The 23,738-nt window shown below is 36.0% G+C and overlaps 1 protein-coding gene across 19 annotated transcripts in view; it reads left to right on the top strand.

Moving 5' to 3' along the window:
• THOC2 (THO complex subunit 2) overlaps nt 1–23,738 on the top strand; it is a 105,751-nt gene that overhangs the window by 67,882 nt on the left and 14,131 nt on the right. For 8 of the 19 annotated variants that reach the window (XM_082376995.1, XM_082376992.1, XM_082376994.1 and 5 more), the window contains 18 exons: nt 1,287–1,371; nt 2,003–2,096; nt 2,504–2,584; nt 4,503–4,599; nt 6,611–6,728; nt 7,723–7,902; nt 8,724–8,888; nt 13,007–13,282; nt 14,541–14,682; nt 15,140–15,297; nt 16,240–16,368; nt 17,113–17,244; nt 17,332–17,516; nt 18,019–18,197; nt 18,445–18,547; nt 19,219–19,649; nt 19,851–19,909; nt 21,319–21,450. In XM_082376995.1, the coding sequence (XP_082233121.1) occupies nt 1,287–1,371; nt 2,003–2,096; nt 2,504–2,584; nt 4,503–4,599; nt 6,611–6,728; nt 7,723–7,902; nt 8,724–8,888; nt 13,007–13,282; nt 14,541–14,682; nt 15,140–15,297; nt 16,240–16,368; nt 17,113–17,244; nt 17,332–17,516; nt 18,019–18,197; nt 18,445–18,547; nt 19,219–19,649; nt 19,851–19,909; nt 21,319–21,450 (2,746 nt within the window). Of the gene's footprint in view, nt 1–1,286; nt 1,372–2,002; nt 2,097–2,503; nt 2,585–4,502; nt 4,600–6,610; nt 6,729–7,722; nt 7,903–8,723; nt 8,889–13,006; nt 13,283–14,540; nt 14,683–15,139; nt 15,298–16,239; nt 16,369–17,112; nt 17,245–17,331; nt 17,517–18,018; nt 18,198–18,444; nt 18,548–19,218; nt 19,650–19,850; nt 20,728–21,318; nt 21,451–23,738 lie in introns of all 19 variants that reach the window. The other 11 variants (XM_082376989.1, XM_082376984.1, XM_082376987.1 and 8 more) reach the window with 6 other exon arrangements.

The following is a 23,738-nucleotide window of genomic DNA, read 5'->3' as shown; positions in this document are numbered from 1 at the left end:
AATGGAATGTATTAATTTATTGCTTGGGAATTTCACAAGTTTTGATTACTGTTTAAAACATGAATTTGCTATAGGACATCCAGTAATTCATGCCACAAATGTTCATTGATTGTGTTCCATATGCCAAGCACCATGGTTGCTTGAGAGGAGGACGTAATCAAGATAATATTCCTTTTATTTATTTATTTTTTTTGGTGTTGGGGGAGAGGAAGCAGAAGGGAGTGGGATAAAAAATATGGAAAGGAAGGGTTGGCTTTGGCAGGTAGGAGGGCTTGCCTGAAATAGTAGGGTTAGAAGTAAGGGCAGGTGGTGGTAGAACTTTATTTGTGCTTCAAATAAAGCTTCAAAGTAGAACAGAGTATAGCCAAAGTTTAAAACTGATGGGTCTCTCTTTTCCATGGGAAAAAAAGAAACTGGGCCATGCAGAATGGGAAAGGGAAGCAGTTGTTGATGAAATAATTTTGATTGATGGATCAGTTTTGTCAAAAGAAGTTTCTTAAGATAATTATATCAAGTTTGTCACTTCCAGAATGGTCACATTCCTTGAATTGTCAACTAAATTCATTATTTGCTTCATTATATTTTCACTCTAGAAAGCTTCCTGTCACTTGTTAGTTTTTCAGGTTTCTAGATTTATTATGTAGTAATTTCATCAGAAGAGTTAAAGATCCTGTGTAATAATTGTTTTGAATTTGTAAGCATTTCGTAGATATAAATTTCCAAAAGGTTAGTAAAAGAATACTGAGTAGAGGGAGAATTAAAGAGGAAGGACAAGAGTAGAATTGATTTTTCAAGAATTGTTTACTTTGAATATGAAAACCAGAGAACTGCTTGTATCAAGGAGTGCAGCATTAGCTATCACTCTGTTAGGGTCACTGAGACAGATGGCATGAGGCATTTCAATGTATTACACCAAATTTGATATCTTAATCCCTAAACTGATAATGAGCCCTTCTAAATCTAAAATAATTATTCTCTGTAAGAAGAGTTTTATGTACTTGTAGAGTACGTTAAGAGTTTTAATGCTTATTAGACTATTACTATAAAATGAACCACGTGTATATTGTAAATGTTAAGCATTAATACAAAATTTTAATACCCTCTTAGAGAATGCCTAATCAAAATAGCCCAAGTCCTGTAGTAAAGCATATGGTGAGGGTGGTTGTTTACATGGATCCATTTTGGATATTTGGGAAATAAATTTTTTTTCGTGATGTAACAAAGCTACCAACATTAAAAGGGAAATTACTTAAGATGATCCCTGCCACCTTTTTCTCCCCTTGTAGGCGTCTAACCAAGGAAAATGTGAAGCCTTCTGGAAGACAAATTGGGAAGTTGAGCCACAGCAATCCAACCATTTTGTTTGATTATGTATGTTTTGAGGTTAATACTATTTTCAGGGATTTTTCTTTTTGTAGTCTTTAAATCAGCACAAGTGGAAATAGAATGATGTAGTTTAAAAATGTTTGGTAGTTTTAGGGGACAAAAACTTTAGCAAATGAAACATTGTATGGTTATTCTAAAAACAAAATTTAGTATGTAATATATTTAACACATTGATCTACTTTTCTAATAATAAGTGACAGTGCTGCTGTTTTTAAACAGACTAACATTGTCTTGTGTACCACATTTTGAGTTATAAAAACATTAATAAAGTGATGCATTATTTGTTGTTTTTAGTTTTTAGAAACATTTGAACAGCATTTCATTGTGATTCAGATGTAACACTTTCATGTTTAGAAAGAGATTTCTAAAACACATTATAATTCCAAAATTCAAGTTTGGATGCACTGGAATTATTTCCTAATTGGAAATTGTAGCCTAAGAAAATATTTTCTAAGGAAATGATAGAATAGTAGGTTTTATATAAATACACAATGGAAGGAAACTAATTTTAAGCATTATTTCTTTTAAAAAAAAAGTGTAGCCATTATTTAGTTAGCACGGTAAAAGTTCTCTTTTGATTAGTCAATGCCTTTTATTCTTTGTTGCTGTCTTCCAGATCTTGTCACAAATACAGAAGTATGATAACTTAATAACACCTGTAGTAGATTCATTGAAATACCTCACTTCGTTGAATTATGACGTCTTGGCCTGTATCCTTTCAGGTGGAGTAATAACATAGATTTCACGTTTCATAGACCTTAGTGGTGAATGTTTTATTTTCATTCTAAGTTCCTTTAGCAACCATCTGAGGTTGATTCAGTTGGCTGATTGAAAGGTTGACCAGTTGGGAGTTTGTGTGTGTGTCTGTGTTGTATATTGGGAAAGACAATGTTAAGATTACTAAATATCTTTTATATAGTTAGAATCTGCTTGCTGAAAGCTGGAAAAGAGGCTAAAAAGGAAAAGTTGGTACTACAGTGAGTGTATTTTTCCATAATTGGTAATAAATCGGAGCTAACAATTTACTTTATTTTCCAAGGGGTGGCTTTTTGTTGTTGTTGTTTTAGCGGTCTTTGTTAGGGATGTGTTGACAACATTTTTTCTTAATATATGAAAGATTGTATCATTGAAGCTTTAGCTAATCCAGAAAAGGAGAGAATGAAACATGACGACACAACCATCTCAAGCTGGCTTCAGAGTAAGTATTTTTATTTTTCCAAGGATGAAATTTCCATCTGTTGTCATTGCTATGCTATGTATTCTGTTACCTATGCTAAGAGCCTATTTGTCAAGTGCTCTTGAGAATATCTAGCCACTCAGCTTGTTCTACAGAGGGTTCATGTCCTTGGCTGTGTAAGGAGGTTCATATGGTACTTAATTCATTTTCTAACTCAAGAAGCCAGTATTGGCTGTGATAGCATTTGGGCAAGCATTACTGGGGAGATGAAAGTTCCCATCCATTCTATTATTTTAGAAGAATTAATCTTTTTTTTTAAGATTTTTTTCTTGATGTGGACCGATTTTAAAGTCTTTATTGAATTTGTTACAATATTGCTTCTGTTTTATGTTTTGGTTTTTTGGCTGTGAGGCATGTGGGCTCTTAGCTCTCCAACAGGGATCGAACCTGCACCCCCTGCATCTGAAGGTGAAGTCTTAACCAGTGGACTGCCAGGGAGGTCCCTAGAAGAATTAATCTTAAGGGAGCTATTCTCCCTTCTCTCCTTTCTATCCTGAGGTTCCAGTCACCTTAAAAGAACAAAAACTTGGTTGTTTAACAAAAAGCCCTAGCCTTGTTTTTTTTCCTTGTACCTTTGATTTCTAGCAGCCAGTCACATTTTCTTTCAACCTGTTGTGTCTCTGATAGCTGAATCTTGCAGTAGCTCCCCATTGCTCTTTGAAGTCTGCAATCTGTAATAAATCATACAAGTAAGTTCTTTTGGAATCAGGTCCTTTCTGTACTAGCCTCATCTTTTGCCCCTCCCTAATATTCTAGGTTCCGTTAATGCTGAACTTCTTGCACTTTCCATGGCCTTTTGCACATGTTATTCCCTCTTCTTGGGGTACCCTTCTATGCCCACTCATCTCTTCCAACACATTTTCTACTTATTCATTAGATTTCAGCTTAGAGGTCACTTTCTTTGGAAAGCTTTCCCTGTTAACAACCCAAAAGTCAGAATAAGGTGCCCCTCTTCTGTACTTCTATGGAACTTTTTATTCATCATAGTTATTTTAGTTTACTTTTCTATATCTCTCTGGACTGTAAGCTCCTTGAGGGCAGGACCTGTGTTTTGTCCATTGTCCTTTAGGTGCTCAGCAAATAATTGTTGAAAAGGCTGCAGATCACTTGACTTTACTGGGGTCTCCTCCTTTTTTTTTTTTTTTTTTTTTTTAAAATGCCACGCCGTGCTGCATGCGGGATCTTGGTTTCCCGACCAGGGATTGAACCCATGCCCCCTGCATTGGGCGTGCCAAGTCTTAACCGTTGGATGGCCAGGGAAGTCCCTCCTCCTCTTGTCTTGAGTGGGGTTTTCTCCCTACTAATGTGATAAGGACTCTTGGCTAAAATTGGTCTTTTGATTGCTTCTTGGTCTGGCAATGTTTCCTTGCCCCTCCACAACTAGTGGCATGTTCCTAGATAAAATGAGATTTTTTTGTGTGACTCAAACATTTGAGGGGCAGGTGTTTTGTTGATCATTCAAGTTTACTGAGTCATCTGCAGGATTTTGTTGTGGCCTAATTAACGTCACAGGTTATGGAATCAGGCCGTATAAGTTTGAATCACTGTTCTACCTCATACCAACTGTGTGTCCATGAGCAAGTTACATGACCTGTCTGTTCGGAATTTCCCTCATCGATAGGTTTATACCAACCTGAGATGATTACTGCAAAGGTTAAATGAGATAATTACATAAAGAGCTTAATAGACTGCTTGGCATATGTATGGTCAATAAATATTAGCTATTATTAATTATAAAATTCTGTTCAGTGGCATCAGCAATACAATTTTTCCCACCTCATTTTGTTTTGGAAATTTCATTGAAATGACACTTAATATTGTGCTTTTTGTTTTATGAACTGTTTTTTAAAAAGCCCTATTCTTTTTTTATCTCATATAGGTCTGGCTAGTTTCTGTGGTGCAGTTTTTCGTAAATATCCAATTGATCTTGCTGGTCTTCTTCAATATGTGGCTAATCAGCTAAAGGCAGGCAAAAGGTATTCATAGCAAATTATATGTAAATGAAATTCAATAATTAGAGTACTTCTGCTGGTATTGAGATACTGACATTGCTATTATGTTGAAAAACTGTTTGTTGGTTGTAGGCTTAAGAACAGTAATTGCTCACTTATTTATATGGAATTCTTTAATTAAAAGAAATAACTTAAAATATACAGAAAGAAATGTAATATTTGGCTATATGTGTAACTCATTAAAGAAACTAACTCATTTTGACTACCTGTTAGGCTTTTGAATAAATGGTTGATATGGTATATTGTAAATCCTCTTATGGCAAAACACATTGCACTATTGATTATGCTACTGGACAGTAATTGGCCTTTACATTGAACATTTGGTAGGAATGTGTTTATTTTGAGGGTATATATAGTATCTTTAAAACACAACTATTTTTTTAATTTAAACTTCAGAGATAGGTAACACTAATGCACCTTTTGGACATTGTCTTCTTTTCTTTATAAATACTGAGTTTTATTATTTTATTCTGGACCAATATCAGTGCTTAGAGTTTGAATTAGAATGTATATTAAACCCCATCAGCAATACACTGACTAGACTCAAAGAACTGGAAATGGTTTTCAAAAGCTTTCTGGTAGAAAGCAAACAGAAATCTGTAAAGCTATCTGGTGCTCCAAACAAGTATTACCTAAGTAATTCTTGACAGATTATTTTGGTTTAGGGAAAACTTAAAAAAAAAAAATTAGGTTCGGGATTTAATCCGCATATATCACTTGCTTTATACTCATTTGTTGGCCATTCGTATACATTTTACTCTTCTGTGTCTATATAGGCCAGGAAAACATCACATTACTTTTAAATCTCTAGTTCAGTTTTCTGTACTGTGATATAGTTTTTGTGACCATCTAATGAAAAGATTGTTTAAAGGAAAAGCAAAATATTTCATTAGTACTTGTTGCATACTTATTTGCATGAGGGCCCTCTTGTTTTCAAAAACTATGTTTAGAGAAGCAAGGCAAGTTGAGAGAGTAAGCACTTAATAATAATCTTAGAAAACTGTTCCTTTGTCTATTAACTTGTGTCTTGGGTATACCTAGCTTTACCTTTCTTTGGAAAAACATCTGTATTTGTTCTGTAGGAAAGAATGTTTTTCCTTATCTTCATTACTTAACAAATTAAGGAAGATCTTGGAAGTCATAAGGTGTTATTTCCATTGACAGTCCTAAACTTTGAGAATTCAAATGAGTAACTGTTGGCACAGTAATAAATATGCGTAAGGCAGGCCACTAAACTGTCATCTTAGGCTCAAATATCACAACTTGGAATTTGCATTTCCTTCCTTTTTTCCTTTCTCCTCTCCCTCCCTCCATTCCTCCCAAGTGTGTGTGATTGTTTAAAGAGATGGCTCTATACTATCAAAAAATATATATTGAGCATCCTGTACTGGAGGATAAAAAAAAATGCTATGAAGGGCATTATTGGGTTGGCTGCTAAAAATGAAATATGACCTGTATATTAGATAAAAGTATTGTATCAGTGTTAGGTTTACTAAAATTGATAACTATTGCTGTGGTTATGTAAGAGAATAGCGATAGTCTTAGGAAACACATTAGCAATTTTAGGGGTAATTAGGAATTTTAGGTACCTCTAAAATGATGTTACTTACTAGATAAGTTACTCTCAAATAGTTCAAGAAAATTGTGAGAGAGTGTGTGTGTGTGTGCGTGAGAGAGAGAGAGAAGTTGGGGGAGAGAGAGAGAAAACAGAAATGATAAAGTGAACGGGATGTTCGCAATGTTAATAACAGGTGAAGTAGGGATAAAGGCTATGTGGGTGTGCTTTGTACTATTCTTATCTTTGTATCCTATCTGTAAGTTTGAAATTACTTCCAAGTAAAAAGTTAAACATGTTACATGGCCCAAATATTTATATACAAATAATTTAGGGATTCTTAGTATATTAATTACAATTCATTTTTACTTTTATGTTTGAAGTTTCAACTATAGACTATTTCTTGTTTTTCCTAAATAGTTTTGACCTGCTTATATTGAAAGAAGTGGTACAAAAAATGGCAGGAATAGAAATTACAGAAGAAATGACAATGGAGCAACTAGAGGCCATGACTGGTGGAGAGCAACTAAAAGCTGAGGTGAGAATTGCTCTTTTTGTTTAGTGACTCAAAATTCAAAATGTATGCATGCTCCCTTTTAAAATCGCATCAAAAAAAATAAAATACTTGGGAATAAACATCACCAAGGAGGTGAAAGATTTATATGCTGAAAACTACAAAACATTAATAAAGGAAATTGAAGATGATTCAAAGAAATGGAAAGATATCCCATGCTCTTAGATTGGAAGAGTTAACATTGTTAAAATGGCCATGCTACCCAAAGCAATCTACAGATTGAATGCAATACCTATCAAATTACCCATGACATTTTTTACAGAACTAGAACAAATAATCCTAAAATTTATATGGAACCATAAAAGACCCAGAATTGCCAAACCAATCCTGAGGAAAAAGAACAAAGCAGTAGGCATAACCATCCCAGACTTCAGACAGTGTTACAAAGCTACAGTAATCAAAATGTACGCATGTTCATAATAAAGAATTTAAACAGCACATAAGTACATAAAGCTAAGTGTCAAAGCCATACATACCCTCCTCTTACAATCGCCCCCACCTCCCTTTTAAAAATTGCGATATACTAGTTATTTTAACCTTTTTAAAAAGCTGAAACAAAGTATAAAAGACAGTAAGTAATACATCTGGAGGGAAATAAATATCAAATCTTCTGTGGTCCTTGATACCCCAACGGGCATAAATCTGAGCATAGTTACTCTGTTGTTGACTCTGCTCCACACTGACTGAAGGATAATCCTTTATAAGGGACTGCATGGTAGAAAGTGGAAAATATGTAGAAGTTTAAAAACAGTTGACAGTTATCTTTAAGCCAGTGACTAAAGCCAGTGGCAGTAACAGTGTCAGTAAAATAAATTTGTAAAGAGAGGGAAGGAATGTAGAGTGTGTGGGTTTGTTATCTTCAGGATTGTAACCAAACCCTTTCTGTGTTTTTTCTTCAAATCAGATGGCATGTGTTATGTACTGGTACACTGGTAAAGTTATGTCTTCTCTTTTGCAGGGTGGTTACTTTGGCCAGATAAGAAACACTAAAAAATCCTCCCAGAGATTAAAGGATGCACTATTAGACCATGATCTTGCTCTTCCTCTCTGTTTGCTTATGGCTCAGCAGAGGAATGGGGTAATCTTTCAGGAAGGTGGAGAGAAACATTTGAAACTTGTGGGAAAGCTCTATGATCAGGCAAGTTAAAGTGGCCTTTGTGTTTCTGTGGGTTTTTAAATCTTGATAGTGGAAAATATAGAATGTGATACAATTTAAAAAATGTCATTTTGCACATCATATATATATCATATATATTATATACAATATATAATATGTAATTATATAATTATATATATAATAGACATTCTGGAAATTGGGACTCTTTCTGTGCAAATTATGATATTTAAGAGATGGATCTAGGGGATATAATAATATGTATAAGGTTTTCAGTTAAGTAGATAACTTTAAGTTGTTTGCTCTCATCTTTTCTGATCTCTGGAAATCTGGAATTTCAGCCACAACAAAGTAGATATGATCTTCATTTATAAAATATATTTTAAAATATTAAGCACCAAAACCTATGGTTAGCCTACAAAATGTGTTTAACTATCACCAACTATATTACAAGGAAATAAAAAACATCACGCATATTTTACAAAGTTTTCGACTTTTAAGGGCCAAGAAAATTGACTTGCATATACATAAAATTGTTCTATGTGATTTAGATAAATATATTCTGCTACTAAAGGTGGTGAACAATAGCTTGGAACTTGAGACCTTTGTTGACTATTAAAGTCTTAGATTAGTCAACTTTTCAGGACTTGGGTATCTTTTTTGTAATATGATTATATGATTAAGTTTGTAGATTGTCTCCAAAGTTCTTTCAAGTAGTAAAATTTGAATTCTTAATTGTTAATCAAAATATTGTTAAAATATATCTTAGTCATTTTGGAAAATGTTATGTTGGTTTAGTAAAATGGTAGCACATTTGTGTTTTTTGTCTTATTTTTTAAATTTAGTGTCATGATACCCTGGTACAGTTTGGTGGGTTTTTAGCGTCTAATCTAAGCACAGAAGATTATATAAAGCGAGTGCCTTCAATTGATGTGCTCTGTAATGAATTTCACACACCCCATGATGCAGCATTTTTCCTGTCTAGGCCAATGTATGCACACCATATTTCGGTAAGTATAAGTATCTTTGCTGCCATTCAGGAATGATTCCACATTACTACTTAACTTTTATTTGTAAATGCATTTTAATTTGACATAGATATAGATTATGAGAGAATTGCTCTTTTGTTAATACTCAGCTCTGCACAGTGGGCAATGAAAATATCCCCTTTAAAAAGTAAGTCTTACTAGTTCTATAATTTTACTGTTACTACACCACCAGTTGTCCAAGTTGATGTCTTATGGGCCCTCTAGAACTATAGTTCTCCAACATTAGTGCAGCTCATCAGGGAATTATTAGAGAATCACCAAGGAAGGATCTTAAAAAAAAAACTCAACCCCATGTCCATAAATTATAATTTAGTAATTTGAATGGTACCTGGGGATTTTTGTTTTGTTTTTGTTTTTTTAACAAGCACTAGATGATTCTGATGCAGGCGAATGTGGTACGTCATTCTGAGAAACACTCCTCTTGAATACAGAGAATCCTGTTTCCTCAGTGACAGTATCACTGTCAGATAGTTGACTTGCTATTACACATACTGCCTTCAAAGAAATAAAGACTGACAGACTTAACCACCCCCAAACATTCCAAATACTCTTGCACTCTCTGTTGTGTAACTTCTAGGAAAGGTATATTCATGGCTCTTGTTTTATTTCTCTCCACCTAAATGAAACAACTGAAAACAAACAACAACAAAAAGCAAACTAGAGCCCTCCCAAGCAGGGTATCCCGTTAGTGACTGTATTGAAATTCAAGTAAGGATGTGGGGGAAGAGGACACAACCCTCCCTCCTTTTCTCTATCTGCCACCTGGACTCTTCCCTTTAAAGCAGTTACCTCTAATAGGAATTTACTTTTCTTTTCCTTTTCCCTCAGGGCTATGGTCAGTACTCTGTTTGGAAACTGTGGTACTTCCCCACTCTGACTGGAGCCCAAGCATATTCTTCATTTTTCTGTAGGCTTAGATTCTGGCCCTTCTGTTTATCTGTTGTTGTTTTTTAAGTCTGTACTATGCAAGGCTTTCACTACAGATTTTGGGGAAGATCTTGTTCCCTTATCTTTAAGTAGGCTCCCTTCTTGTTCCCAGTGGGGATATAGGGCTGTGTAGTAGAGTGGGGGAAAAGGTGCTGAGAAATTTGGGATCTAATTGATCATTTAATCAACCATCAGCTGTTAGTGTTTACATATCAACTGCTACAGTCTCACACTTAACCTCTAACAACTAGCTAAATGTTAATTGATTCAGTTATCACTTGTAATACTGTGCTGTACTCTCTAGAGGGAAAAAGGGAATAAGGGAGTAGGATTGGGCTTCTTCTTCTCCTTTAGACTCTCTCAATCCAGAAAATTGTTATGCTCTCTTTGTGTAGTTATGTTTTGTGTTGTCGCCCCACCCCACAGTAGATCAGTCTCAGCTATACAACAGGGGACCTGATTTCTTGAAGGACTGAGGTGGGAGAATTGCTTCATCTCAGAAATTCTGACCTGCCCTGTGCTATACTGAGAAGTGACACACTAATCAGCGCTATTGAACCCTAGCAAACAGGAACACCTGGTTGCCTGAGGTTGGCTGAACTTTTCCAGGTCAGAAAATGGAGCAGGTCATTCATACCAACAGCTACTTTTTCCGTAGCCTGTGTAAAATATTGTGTCTTTGTCATTTAAGAGAGAAAAACATCTAAACAAAGAAATGTCATTTTCCTTTCAAGTTTGAGGAGAAAAACAGAGAACTATACAGAGGTGGCTATACAACCAGATCAGGGGTAGGCCACATGCCACCCCCTGGAAAGGGAATTCCTCGGCAACCTTGGTTACACTGGATTGGGCATCCAGGCTTTCCTAGGGATCCTTACTTTTGCCTCTTGGGTGAAAGCCCCTCTTGAAGAACCTTTGATGAGAGAGTATGAGTATTAGAGGGCTGCTAGGTCCCTTCCATAAATTGACTGTTGGCAGGCTCTCACGGGAATGATTTAGCCAACCAAACACTGCTCACATTGTTAGGCCAAAAGCTTTTTGAACAGTAATTAGAAGTACAGCAGGGAATTCCCTGGTGGTCCAGTGGTTAGGACTCTGCACTTCCACTGCAGGGGGCATGGGTTCGATCCCTGGTTGGGGAACTAAGATACCCGCATGCTGCGTGGCACGGCCAAAATCAAAAAAAAGTACAATAACAGTGGATATCATTTCTATTCCGTAGGTCTAGTTCCCCAGGTGACTTTGTAGAGCTGTTATACTTATCCATTTGACTGAAGATGTGAGCTTGAAGAAGGGTTAAACTGACTTTAGGCAAGGAAATATTTGTCCTAGGCAAATATGCAGTATAGCCGTCTTTTCTGATCAAGCCTATTTTTCTTTTTCAACTAGATAGGAATGAGGGGGGTGCCTGGAAATAGAAGTCACAGATTCAGAACCAAAGGATTAGGGAGACTGGGGCCATCATATAACACTGTCATACCTGTAACCTAATTTTCAGCTTTAATTGCTGAGAGCCACCTTGCAACACTGGTCTGAAAGAAAGGCTTTTCCCCTAGTTCATATTCTAAATATGACCAAATCAGGTAGATAAGCTATCTTATGCAGGTAGTTTCATCACTGTTTTATTCTGTGTTTTGTTAGAACCTCAACAGATGTCTTTCCGTTCACATAGATTCATATTAGTTGCCTTCAGTAGGACCCACCCTCAAAAATTTAAAAGCCTTTTCTTATCCCAGCTGCTATTCTCTCAGGTCTCTGGTGTAATTGGGACCTCTCTCCTAAGTAATGTTCTTTATACTTATAGCTTTGCCACCTATGTGGCCTCAGTAGTTACCAGCATGCTCTCTAAAATGGGGAAAACAGGAGATAATTTTTCCCACTTCTAAAATAATTGTATGATTCTCAGAGCCTGCTTGAGATACCTTGTAGAACAAAGAGTACTTGGTGTGCCTTCAATCCAGTGAGCCTGGGGTATGCAGCACTCAGGAGGGACGGCAGCTGGACTGTAAGGAGCCAAGACTCTTCTCGCCTATCACGATGCAGAACTGGAAGTGGAACCTTTGACTTCAGACCTTCTAGTTCTGGGTTCCATGTTTAGCACAAACTGTAAATGATTTAAGTGCTTTCTAGCATAAAGAAGAAGCTAGTTTTAGATCTCCTCTTAGGTTCATCTTCAGGGATGATGCCTAACCCAGACAGTTTTCTGGGTGAGAGCTCTTTCGTCTCACAGAGACTGAAGGACATGAGATAATAGCAACAACTCCACTTTGTATTGTTTTCTTTTTTGTTTGACACACATTCTATGAACTAATATGTAGTCCCTCCCATTGTACTAACAGATTCTTTTTCTCATACAATTAAGGGTATGGCCTTCCTCTGACTCTCCCCCAAATTAGGATAAACCAATCAGGCCAAAAAAAGCTGTGTTTCAGTCAGTTCCCACATGCTTTAAACTCCAGTATGCCATAGCCATTCAGAGAAAATCATAATTTAGCTTAGCAATAGGGTTACCAGTTGGTCCTGGTTTGCCTGAGACTTTCCCAGTTTTAGCACTACAGTCTTGCATCCTGGGAAACCCCTCAATCACTGGAAAACCTGGACAGTTGGTCCCCCTACTTAGCGGTCTTATGGTAACGTTCTCATAACCATTCTTTGTGTTGATCCAGCTTCTTAATTGACAAATTGTAACAGATGATAGGGGCTACATGTAGTGATAAAACATTCTGTTTTGGTTGGCTGTTACTAGTTCCATTCTGCCTCTTTACTAGTGTTAAGACCCTCTACTTGGTTCCCTTGAATATCTCAAAAGCAGGAGTGGAAACCCTGCATGTTCAATCCTTGATGCAACAGCAAGAGAGAGTAGGGTGGGGGAAATGGACAGGGGGCCCACATACCCTATTCACTTACTCAACAGGTCAGATGCAATAAGAATCTTCAGAAAAGCTCATAGTAAGCACATAGGGCTAAATATTGAAACAGCTTCCAGGGATGATTTATCTTAAAAGAAATGTTGTTGGTAAGAAATTAGAATTCCTACAACAGTTTTGATTGGTCATCTTCTGATTCTTGAAAAGGGAACCTAGGTTTTTATACTATGAAAATCAGTGCTATAAATTATATTGTATGTGTGTGTTTTTACTTTTTATCTCCAGTCAAAGTATGATGAACTTAAAAAATCAGAGAAGGGAAGTAAACAGCAACATAAAGTTCACAAGTACATTACATCATGTGAAATGGTGATGGCTCCTGTCCATGAAGCAGTGGTTTCCTTACATGTTTCCAAAGTCTGGGACGACATCAGCCCTCAATTCTATGCCACATTCTGGTCATTGACAATGTATGACCTTGCAGTTCCACATACCAGCTATGAACGGGAAGTCAATAAACTTAAAGTCCAGATGAAAGCAATTGATGACAATCAGGAAATGGTAGGTTTTTGTTCTAGTAGCTCAAGTACAATAACTTCATGGTATTGATTCAACATTATCCATACTTTGGAATTGTATTAGCTCAAATTCCTATCCTGTTGTTACATAATGTTTTTCTAAGTGGGTTTAGAGGTTATCTCTCCATGGGTGGGGCAGGGGCTTGGTGAGTACATGCAGGTTATGACCAATCAAAAGGTATTTGAGGGCTGTGTTAGCAACTTAAAATGATCTACTTAACTCCAATTGCAAGAGCAATAGGATTTCCCAAAGGAGAATTCTTTAGGAGAAAGCTTTATTGAAGAGGTGAGTCTTGAACTGGATAGGCCTTGAAGATAGGTTAAGTTTGGAAATATGGAGGCAAATTGGCGACTGTAAAGCTTCAGCAAAGGTATGAAGTAGTCTAAGGTTTAAAGAGACCACTTTTACTGTGGCGATTGGGCTTAGTGATAAATTTGAAAGGTTAGGTTGGGGCCAGGTGATGTAGAGCAATGAAAGTTAGAAAGGAAGGCTTGAGGGACTTCCCTGGGGGTCCAGTGGTTAAGACTCCGTGCTCCAAATATAGGAGGCCGGGGTTTGATCCCTGGTCGGGGAACTGGATCCTGCACGCATGCCGCAACTAAGAGTCCACATGCAGCAACTAAAAGATCCTGCGTGCTGCAACGAAGATCCCACGTGCCTCAACTAAGACCCGGCGCAGCCAAATAAATAATTATTTTTTAAAAATGCACTTTAAAAAAAAAAAAGGAAGGCTTGATAAAATTGAGAACTATTTTAGATTCCTCAGTGGGGAAGCGATAATGGTAAAAATGGTACTTTAGACAGATTGCTCGTGACAGTGATATGAAGGATACGTTTGATAGGGCAAGGGACTGGCATTAGGCGGGAGACCAACTAGGTGGCTTTTTGGGTAATTCATTATGAAGTACTGAGAGCATAGACTATGGTGGAGGTAGTGGGAATGCAAAAGACTTGTAAGCAGTTAGAATATTGGAACAGAGAAGGAAGGATCAAAGATGACTCCGTGCCTCAGAGTAAAAGTACCAGTGTTGAGAAGGTATCCTGTTTTGATAGTGTACGAAGACTGACTTTGTCTCGGATTTGTTGAATGGAGGTCAGAGCACATCCAAGTGGACTCCTGAACATCCCTGTTGAAGTAATTAGTATAAGATATCAGCATTTATCTCTTCAAATTTTTTAATTAAAAGAAGGAGAGGTGATGTGCCTCTAGTTAGAAAAGTATCTAACTTGTACTTTGTAGCCTCCAAATAAAAAGAAAAAAGAGAAGGAGCGATGTACTGCCCTTCAGGACAAGCTTCTTGAAGAAGAAAAGAAACAGATGGAACATGTACAGCGAGTGCTACAGAGACTGAAACTGGAAAAGGACAATTGGCTTTTAGCAAGTAAGTTGTTGGAATTGTTACATTTCTGCCACCGCTACATTAAAAAAGCAAACTTTTATAACTTTGGAGGTATCGAAGTGTATTATGTTTGTATTTCAACTCAGTGTTCACTATCCCATTCTTTGGTTATTCATTAACGCAGAGTCGACTTCACATGTTCACTGAAGGAACAGATTTAATTTGCTGGTGAAATTAATTAACTTAAAACTACAATATTGGCAGCTTATCATTCAACTTTTCTGTATAAAATCTTATCTCTGGAGAAATTATAGGTAGAAAAATGTCCACAGAGTGAAAATGAAAGTCTTATCCCAGGCATGACCTTTTGGTTACAAACTATAAATAGTTTGTGGTTTTATATCATTCTCTACACTAAAGTTTATGTTGTCATGTTTAGTGGCCTTGAGGCACTTGAGGAAGAAGTTTACCACTTAATATATTCTTCCCTTATTTTTAGAATCTACCAAAAATGAGACCATCACAAAATTTCTACAGCTGTGTATATTTCCTCGATGTATTTTTTCAGCAATTGATGCTGTTTACTGTGCTCGTTTTGTTGAATTGGTACATCAACAGAAAACTCCAAATTTTTCCACACTTCTTTGCTATGATCGAGTAAGTTCTTTTTATTGCAACCTTTAAAACAAAGTCTCACACAAAGATAGCTAAACATTATATATAATCTATAGAGGTATTATTGTGTGTTTGGTTAAAAGCATGAACTCAAGAGCCAAGTGCCTGAACTTGAATCCTAGCTCTGCTACTTTCTAGCTATATGATCTTTGGCAAGTTTTTTTTAACCTCTCTGTGCCTCAGTTTTCTATCTGTAAAACGGGATAATAGTACCTGCTTCAGAAGATTGTTGTGAGGAATAAATGAGTCACTATACACAAAAGCACTTTGAGTAGTGCCTGATATATAATAAGCACCCCTAGTTAATCCATTAACTCAACATTTGGGTTTATATGTTTGTCATAATAGGTAGAACTCTCTTCTCCATTTTTAACCTTCACCCCCTCAGGAAACAACGAAAAAGCTTACACTTTTGCACATATATAAAAGCAGGGATGCTTTTCAATATGGTCACATTCACAGATTTTTGCATCTGGCTTTTTTCATAATAATAAATAGCTGCATTTTTTGGTTTAAAAACATGATGTATGTTACAGCCTCTCAGCTGCCTATTTCTAGTTTCTATCAGCCTCGCCTCTGCTTACTGTCCCCTTAACCCCAGTAATATCTATGGCTAAGTCTTTGTTAAAGAAGTTATGTTGTAATAATAATGATAGTGTTTTTCTTCCCTCATTGTAAATCAGCTTTCTTTATAAAAGTGGTTTTTTTGTTGTTGTTGTTATTGTTGCTTTATGAATGTGCTATTTCCTCACAAAAGCCAGAATCTTTAAAGGTCTCTGGAATTGTGAATATAAAAGGGGAAGATGCATTTTGACTAAACTTACCTGTTTAGTTTATTATGATTTGCTATTACATGATCTTTTAATATTTTGAACCAATTTTGACCTTGATTTGTTTTTATTTTTCACACATTGTTTTCTGTAGGTTTTCTCTGATATAATTTACACAGTTGCAAGCTGTACTGAAAATGAAGCTAGTCGATATGGGAGATTCCTTTGCTGCATGTTAGAGACTGTGACCAGGTGGCACAGTGATAGAGCCACATATGAAAAGGTATGACAAATACTCTTACCTTTTACCCATTTACCATGTATATAATGACCGCTTCCAGTAAGCTCTGGGTTCAGTTTTAAAAGGGAAGCTGAGGCCTTCCCTGGTGGCGCAGTGGTTACGAATCCGCCTGCCAACGCAGGGGACGCGGGTTCGAGCCCTGGTCCAGGAAGATCCCACATGCCGCGGAGCAACTAAGCCCGTGCGCCACAACTGCTGAGCCTGCGCTCTAGAGCCCGCGAGCCACAACTACTGAGCCCGCGTGCCACAACTACTGAAGCCCGCACACCCTAGAGCCCGTGCTCCACAATAAGAGAAGCCACCGCAATGAGAAGCCTGCGCACCGCAACGAAGAGTAGCCCCCGCTCACCGCAACTAGAGAAAGCCCGCGCGCAGCAATGAAGACCCAACGCAGCCAAAAATAAAAAAATAAAATAAAAAATAAAATAAAATAAATTAAAAAAAGGGGGAAGCTGAGTTTAAGATTCAGTTGTAAAACAATGTATAAAATTTAAGCACAATTCATTCATTATTTAAAAAAAGCTGTATTTTTATCCTATCTCAAACTGACATTTCAAATTAATGTCATTGAATAAGGTGAATCTTTCTGTGAAAACTACCTATCATTCAAAATACACATTATGTTTTCACATGGAATCATTAATCTAGTCTACTTAAGTTTCAGCTTCCGCTATTTTGGAGGACAGAATTTTTCTTTAAAAGTGACAGCCTATTTTTTGCCCTTAGGAATGTGGAAATTATCCAGGATTTCTTACTATATTACGGGCAACTGGTTTTGATGGTGGAAATAAAGCTGATCAATTAGACTATGAAAATTTTCGACACGTTGTACATAAATGGCATTACAAACTAACCAAGGTAAGAAAAACTTGTATTTCTCAAAGGTGGTTTTTTCTCTTCATACTTATACTTTTTTAATAACAGATCTTAAAATGTTTGTTGTAGGCATCGGTACATTGCCTTGAAACAGGCGAATATTCTCACATCAGGAATATCTTGATTGTGCTAACAAAAATACTTCCGTGGTACCCAAAAGTTTTGAATCTGGGTCAGGCTTTGGAAAGAAGAGTGCATAAAATCTGCCAAGAGGAAAAAGAGAAGAGGCCAGATCTATATGCATTGGCTATGGGGTAACACAATTATACTTTAATGTGATTTATGAGACTAGATTACAGAAGGATTCTGAAGACTTTAAAATGTCTTACAGTGTTGAAGTTTATCTTCTGCCTTACTTCAGGAGATTATGGGAGATTATGCGATCTTGTTCCCACAGGCTGGTGAGAGTTGTCACTTCTGATTATCAGCTTCCGGTCTATACTGGATGATAGTTTCAAAAATCATATATAGTATATCCTGGTTTGGAGGAAATGTAATTTTATCATCAGTTGAGTTATCAAATCTTCAATAGTGGAAAAAAGGCATTTTAGTTGAAGGATTAGCTTACATTGAAATTTTTAAGAAAGCATCTAGGTTCTCTTATAAAGACATTCAAGAACTTACTGAAAATTAATATTTTTTATTCTCTGGAATCAAGTAGCAGAGTGAATAACTTGCTAATTTTATTCTTTTAAACCCCATGTTTGTGCCTTTTGATTTGTATTTGTATATTTAAACACTTTGTGCGACTTTCAGCTACTCTGGGCAGTTGAAAAGTAGAAAGTCATACATGATACCTGAAAATGAGTTTCATCACAAAGACCCCCCTCCGAGGAATGCAGTTGCCAGTATACAAAATGGGCCTGGCGGTGGGCCTTCTTCATCGTCAGTAGGAAGTGCATCTAAATCGGATGAAAGCAGTACCGAGGAGACTGGTATGCTTATTTGTAGAAATTTATAAGTAATACATTTTGTTTCAGCAAACTGAAATGTTTTGTATCACATGACAAGTAAAGTGCTGGCTTAGTGTTACTTTATTATTCCCTAAGTAGGAGTATGTAAGTGTCAAGAAGTGATCAGCCCTTTGTTTCTTTCTGTCTAGTCTCTATAATCATTTTGCTGTGCAATTGTAGCTTATTTACATCTAGGGGCTTGTCAAATAAAACCTTACCTTTATTTCAGATAAATCAAGGGAGAGATCTCAGTGTGGTGTGAAAGCAGTTAATAAAGCTTCTAGTGCCACACCAAAAGGGAATTCAAGCAATGGAAATAGTGGCTCTAACAGGTAGGAACACTGTGCTGTATGTCAAAATTCTGAATTCTTATATGATTAAGCAACCTCATTAGACATGAATGACAGAGGGTGATAGATGAATACTATGGAAGTCATTTTTGTTGGACTTAGAAATTTTGTCTATACTGCTACTTTGATGATGTGCTTACCATTCTCATGTTTCGTATAATGCTGAGACTGACTTTGTTTCCTCTGCTGGGATGTGCAGGGGAATGTATGTGGTGAAGTTAAAAAAAATTTTAGGATTGAGTGTTTGCTGTGTACAATCTGGGTAAGAATAATTAACATGAGAGAAGCCTACTTATTTAGACCAGTGATCCATCCAGCCAAGTAATCCAGTTCCTGATCGTAGCACCCTTGATTGGCTTATGGGATAGTTTTTGGTTGTTACTTTGTAATCCTCAAAGGTTATGAACATGTACAATAAAAGGGCCTAACATCACTTTAATTATTCTTTTTTAACCTGCTATTTGTGAATTTGGTTATTATTTACTGGATAAAGAAGTACTTCCTTTTTACTTGTCTTAAAGTTGTCCTTTAGTTTTTAAAGGGCTACTCATAGTTCTAGAATTTTTGAAGTCAGTAAGAAATGCTTTATGATTTATAACATTGAATATATTTTATGACCATTTGTCTTAAAATGTCATGTTTTTATTCTTAAGCAGCAAAGCTGTTAAAGAAAATGACAAAGAAAAAGGGAAAGAGAAAGAAAAAGAGAAAAAAGAAAAGACTCCAGCTACTACTCCAGAGGCCCGAGTACTTGGTAAAGATGGTAAAGAAAAACCGAAGGAAGAACGGCCAAGTAAAGATGAAAAAGCAAGAGAGACAAAGGAAAGAACACCTAAGTCTGACAAAGAGAAAGAAAAATTCAAGAAGGAAGAAAAAGCTAAAGATGAGAAATTCAAGACCACTGTCCCCAATGTAGAATCAAAGTCAACTCAAGAAAAGGAAAGAGAGAAGGAGCCATCCAGAGAAAGAGATATAGCAAAGGAAATGAAATCAAAGGAAAATGTTAAAGGAGGAGAGAAAACGCCAGTTTCTGGGTCCTTGAAGTCACCTGTTCCCCGATCAGATATTGCAGAGCCTGAAAGGGGCAAGTTTGATTTATATTTGTTTACCTTTGGTTGTTGTAATATAAAGTTGGTTCTTGTCTTGTTATTATGGCAAGTTATCTAGGGACTTTAGTAGGGGGAACTAATACCTGATAACCTTAGAAGTTGGTGATTTTTTTTTTAAGTGTGTGGAAAAAAGTGGAAGCATACCTTATTGTGACTATTTCTTTTCATCCCAACAGAACAAAAACGTCGCAAAATTGATACCCACCCTTCTCCATCACATTCCTCAACAGTAAAGGTTAGTATAGCCTGAGGAAGGCAGCGTCCATGTTAGGCTCACCTGTTTGGAATACGTGTCCTGACTTCCTTCAAGTCTTGTGCCAAGTATTCACTGGAGCCACTGGAGGTTTTATATTGCATTAGAAAATGAATTTTTTACATATTGGTGGACTGATATTTTTTTCCTATTGAGTATTTTTCTTATAAAAATATTAAAACTTCAAGGACCTAGCACTAATTTTGTAGTGTTTCAAAGTGCAAGAGAAATTTTACCCAGAAGTGCCTCACTGCTTTAAGCAGTCTTTTTTGGAGTGCAATGTTAGCTACAAGCAAATGAATCTTTTCAGCAGAATGAAGCCTATTTTTCGGCATAAATATTGAAGAATATATAGCACTGAAGACTTCCTGGATGATACAGGATAAACAAGATACCTCTGAATTCATCAAGCTTCTTGATGAGCATCATACCGATGTGTGCCTTCTAAGAAGGAGTCTTGAAAGGAGTTCCATTTTAAAGTCTCCTTGGTGATCAGTTCTCCTGTAGTTGTGTATATTCAGTGAGCATGCAGCTTCTGTTGTATCTTCCCTTGGAGGTTTGTTTATACCCATTGGGTTCCCAACAAGTTGAACCTTGCGTTACGATAAAAGCAGATGTGGCATCCAATCCTACCACCCAGCAAAGAGAAACCCCAGGCATTCAACTGCAGCACAAAATCGTGGGTGTAGCCTTCTTGAAGACTCAGGGTAGCCATTCCTTGCTCCATATTTAATTTTAATTCTAAACTCATCTAATTTCATGGAATCTTTGAATTTGCAGTACGTTGAACTTTTAAACCTGTGAGTTAACTAATTCTTCATCAAGAGCACTGTGGTTGAATACTGTAATTGATTTCATTTTCTTTCTTTTTTTAAATGCTTTTTTTTTTGTGGGAGGTATGAGATTCATCGTTAGAGGCACTTTGCAAAAAAAAAAAAGTGATTACTCTTTTATAAATACATTTTGTTTTCTTGTTAATGTAATGCCACTGAGTTTTCTGGCTAGGATAAAATGTGTATATATTTATGGTGGAGTCACAAGTAAAGGAAAATTTGAAACCTCCCTATTAAAGAAAAACTATGAAAATATAAGGCAATATTGTTCTTCCACAGTGATCTCCACTATTTTAAACTTTTTGTGGAGAAAAAATATTTTGCTTTCTTAAGCCTCTTACCATTATCTGTAGTTTAAATACAGTGTTATGAAAAATGTGGCATTGACATTTATTTTAAAATTCTGAGCAGAGAAAGATTTTTGTTTGTTACAATGAGTACCTATAATTTAGGTTTTTTTTAAACATTACAATTCCATTACATAGTTTTGCTTTTGTTTTTTTACTGTTGATACTCATATAACAATGACATCACGAGATTTATCCTCACAAGAAGTAGCTGGTTTATTTCCAGGTTACAGCCATACTTCCCAAAGTTCCTCTGGGTTCTGAGAACTATGCCAGCTCACCTGTCATCTCCATTCATTTTCTACAGGACAGTCTCATCGAACTCAAGGAGTCTTCAGCAAAGGTTTGAGTCTTTTAAAATCATCATGCCTAAGTAAAACAAAGAAAAATTCTTTACTTCATTTGTTTAGTAGGTACCCTCACCCTAGTAAATTCAGTAAGCTAGTGGAATAAACTTTAAAAATACCTATCACAAACTGAAACAATGGATGACAATGGTCCCTTTTAATGAAATTGTTATAAAATGTGTGTAATGTGGCAACCTTTCTATAATCTCTCCTTGCTGTTACGCATTATCCTTTTATGCTTCAAAATCTGAAAGTAAGTTTAAGATTTGAGGAAGGAGTTGTTGGTTTCTTTTGAGGAGTAGGCTTATTTAATTTCTCAAAACAAATCTGTCAGGCTGTTTTCTAACTTTTTTAGATAACCCAAAAAGCCAAAAAATATATCTGATGCATTCACATAACTGTTCTAAAAACTGAGCCCATCTCAACCCATAAAAGTCTATATCATCTCTGCTGAGCTACCTTTTTGGTAGTTGTAGCATATTATCAAGAAATATGGTTAATGTAAACTAATCATTCTCCTGGAGGGGAATACTCAACTTGATGGTTGTGTTTACATGTCAGTATTAATTCTTGCCTATTACTCTACTTTCTTGAGTATTCTGCTACTAAAAATAATGTGCAGTTTGTGTATCTTATTACAGAGTTCATTCATTTCATGGTTGTAGTTGAATTGTCCAATGTTCATGTTATTTTGTCTTTATTATTATAAAATTTGTACCCTGTTTCACTTTGATTTTCTACTTTGCCTCCTCTTATATCTGCTAAGTATGATTCCTTACTGGTGGACCAGTAAAAAATGATATTTTGAAACAAAGCCAGTTGACAGTACTAACTGCTTTTAGAACTATTAGCTTTATAATGAAATGTCTGTGGCTATTGGGCAAGTAAGCACTAATTTTTAACAGCTTAGATTAGCTAATGTGCCTGTGTCCTAAAATTGTAGCATTGTTTTTAGAATATACTGTATTAATCAAAAGAGAATCAGTTGTACTGTGAATGCTTTCTTTTAAGGTAAAACTTTTTATTTGCTAAATTGAATATGTATTCCAGTATAGTAGCTTTTCATAACCAGAGTGGGATTGTGTATGTATGTCAGTCTTAACCATCAGTGGCTTGTGTGGACTATTTTAAATTCATGGGTTAACAATGTTACCTTGTGAATATTTATTCCCTGAAACATATTTTGAAGCAGTTGAAAACCTGCTGTTATAGTTAACTGGATTTTCTAAGCAATGATGAAGATTATGATTCCTTACATTTGTGAAAGCCTTTTGAAAATAAAACATATGAGGTAAACATATCTTATCTCATTTCATACTCATCACAGTGCTGTGAGGTGGGTAGGGCAGGTGGCAGTGTCTTTTTTTAACAAATAAGAGACTAAAGTTCTTGATCTTTTCCCAGTGGCATATAACTTGTTAGTACCAAAACTTGGACTAAAATTAAGGTTCCTCAAGTGTTCTTACCACAATGAAAACAAAAACTGCAAAAAAAAAATATGATTCCTTGTTGTTAGCACCCATTTCAATAGTAGTTGAACGGATTCTTAACTTCTTGCGTGTGTTTGTCTTATTTTTTAAATTATAGTGATCCCCCCGCCCTGCTTAAAAAGATGGTGATTTTGTGGGCATTTAAAATTCAATAGATTTATTCCACATTCAACCAGAAAATCTTGAAAATGGCATATGAATACCCTTGTAAAAATTGCAACTCATACCACTTTTCAGATCCTTAGTGCTTAGTATGGTACCTGGTAATATGATTAGGTATTCAGTAAATATTTGAAATGAACTCTTATGCCTTTGGACTTGGTAAAGCATCCAAAGTTTACTGGTCTGCATAGTAGTTGATGTTGATTTTTTGTGTGTCTAAGAAAGTTTAATAGCATATGAATGTCTTAGAAAAAAAATTTCACTGGACTTTGAGTGCTCTCTAAAATTAATGTTCTATAATTTAAACTTTCTGTGGTAGCTTTTACTTTTTAGAGGATTTGAAAGGTATGTGTCTATTTTTTCAGGTTACTTTGTCATCGTACATATAAAAATGTTTCCCTGCTCTAGTTTGACCTTTTAGTTATACTTTGCCCCTAGGATCCTCTTTTTTACTAAACTAGTTACTATTTTCACTTTGTAATACACATGGACTTGGCTTTTCAAGTGGGATTCTAGTTTAGTATCCAAATCTTTTCTGTCAGTTCACCTTCTACCCCCAGTTTTGAGTTGGCGTATTTATAGTTTTGGTTAGTTGTGTTTTCACCTGGCAATCTTAGCAGTTACATTTGATA

This window comes from Balaenoptera borealis (assembly GCF_965194805.1).
Source record: "Balaenoptera borealis genome assembly, chromosome: X".
Taxonomy (NCBI): Eukaryota; Metazoa; Chordata; class Mammalia; order Artiodactyla; family Balaenopteridae; genus Balaenoptera; species Balaenoptera borealis.
Note: the sequence above shows the minus strand (reverse complement) of the source record. Positions and strands in the feature narration are given on the sequence as shown.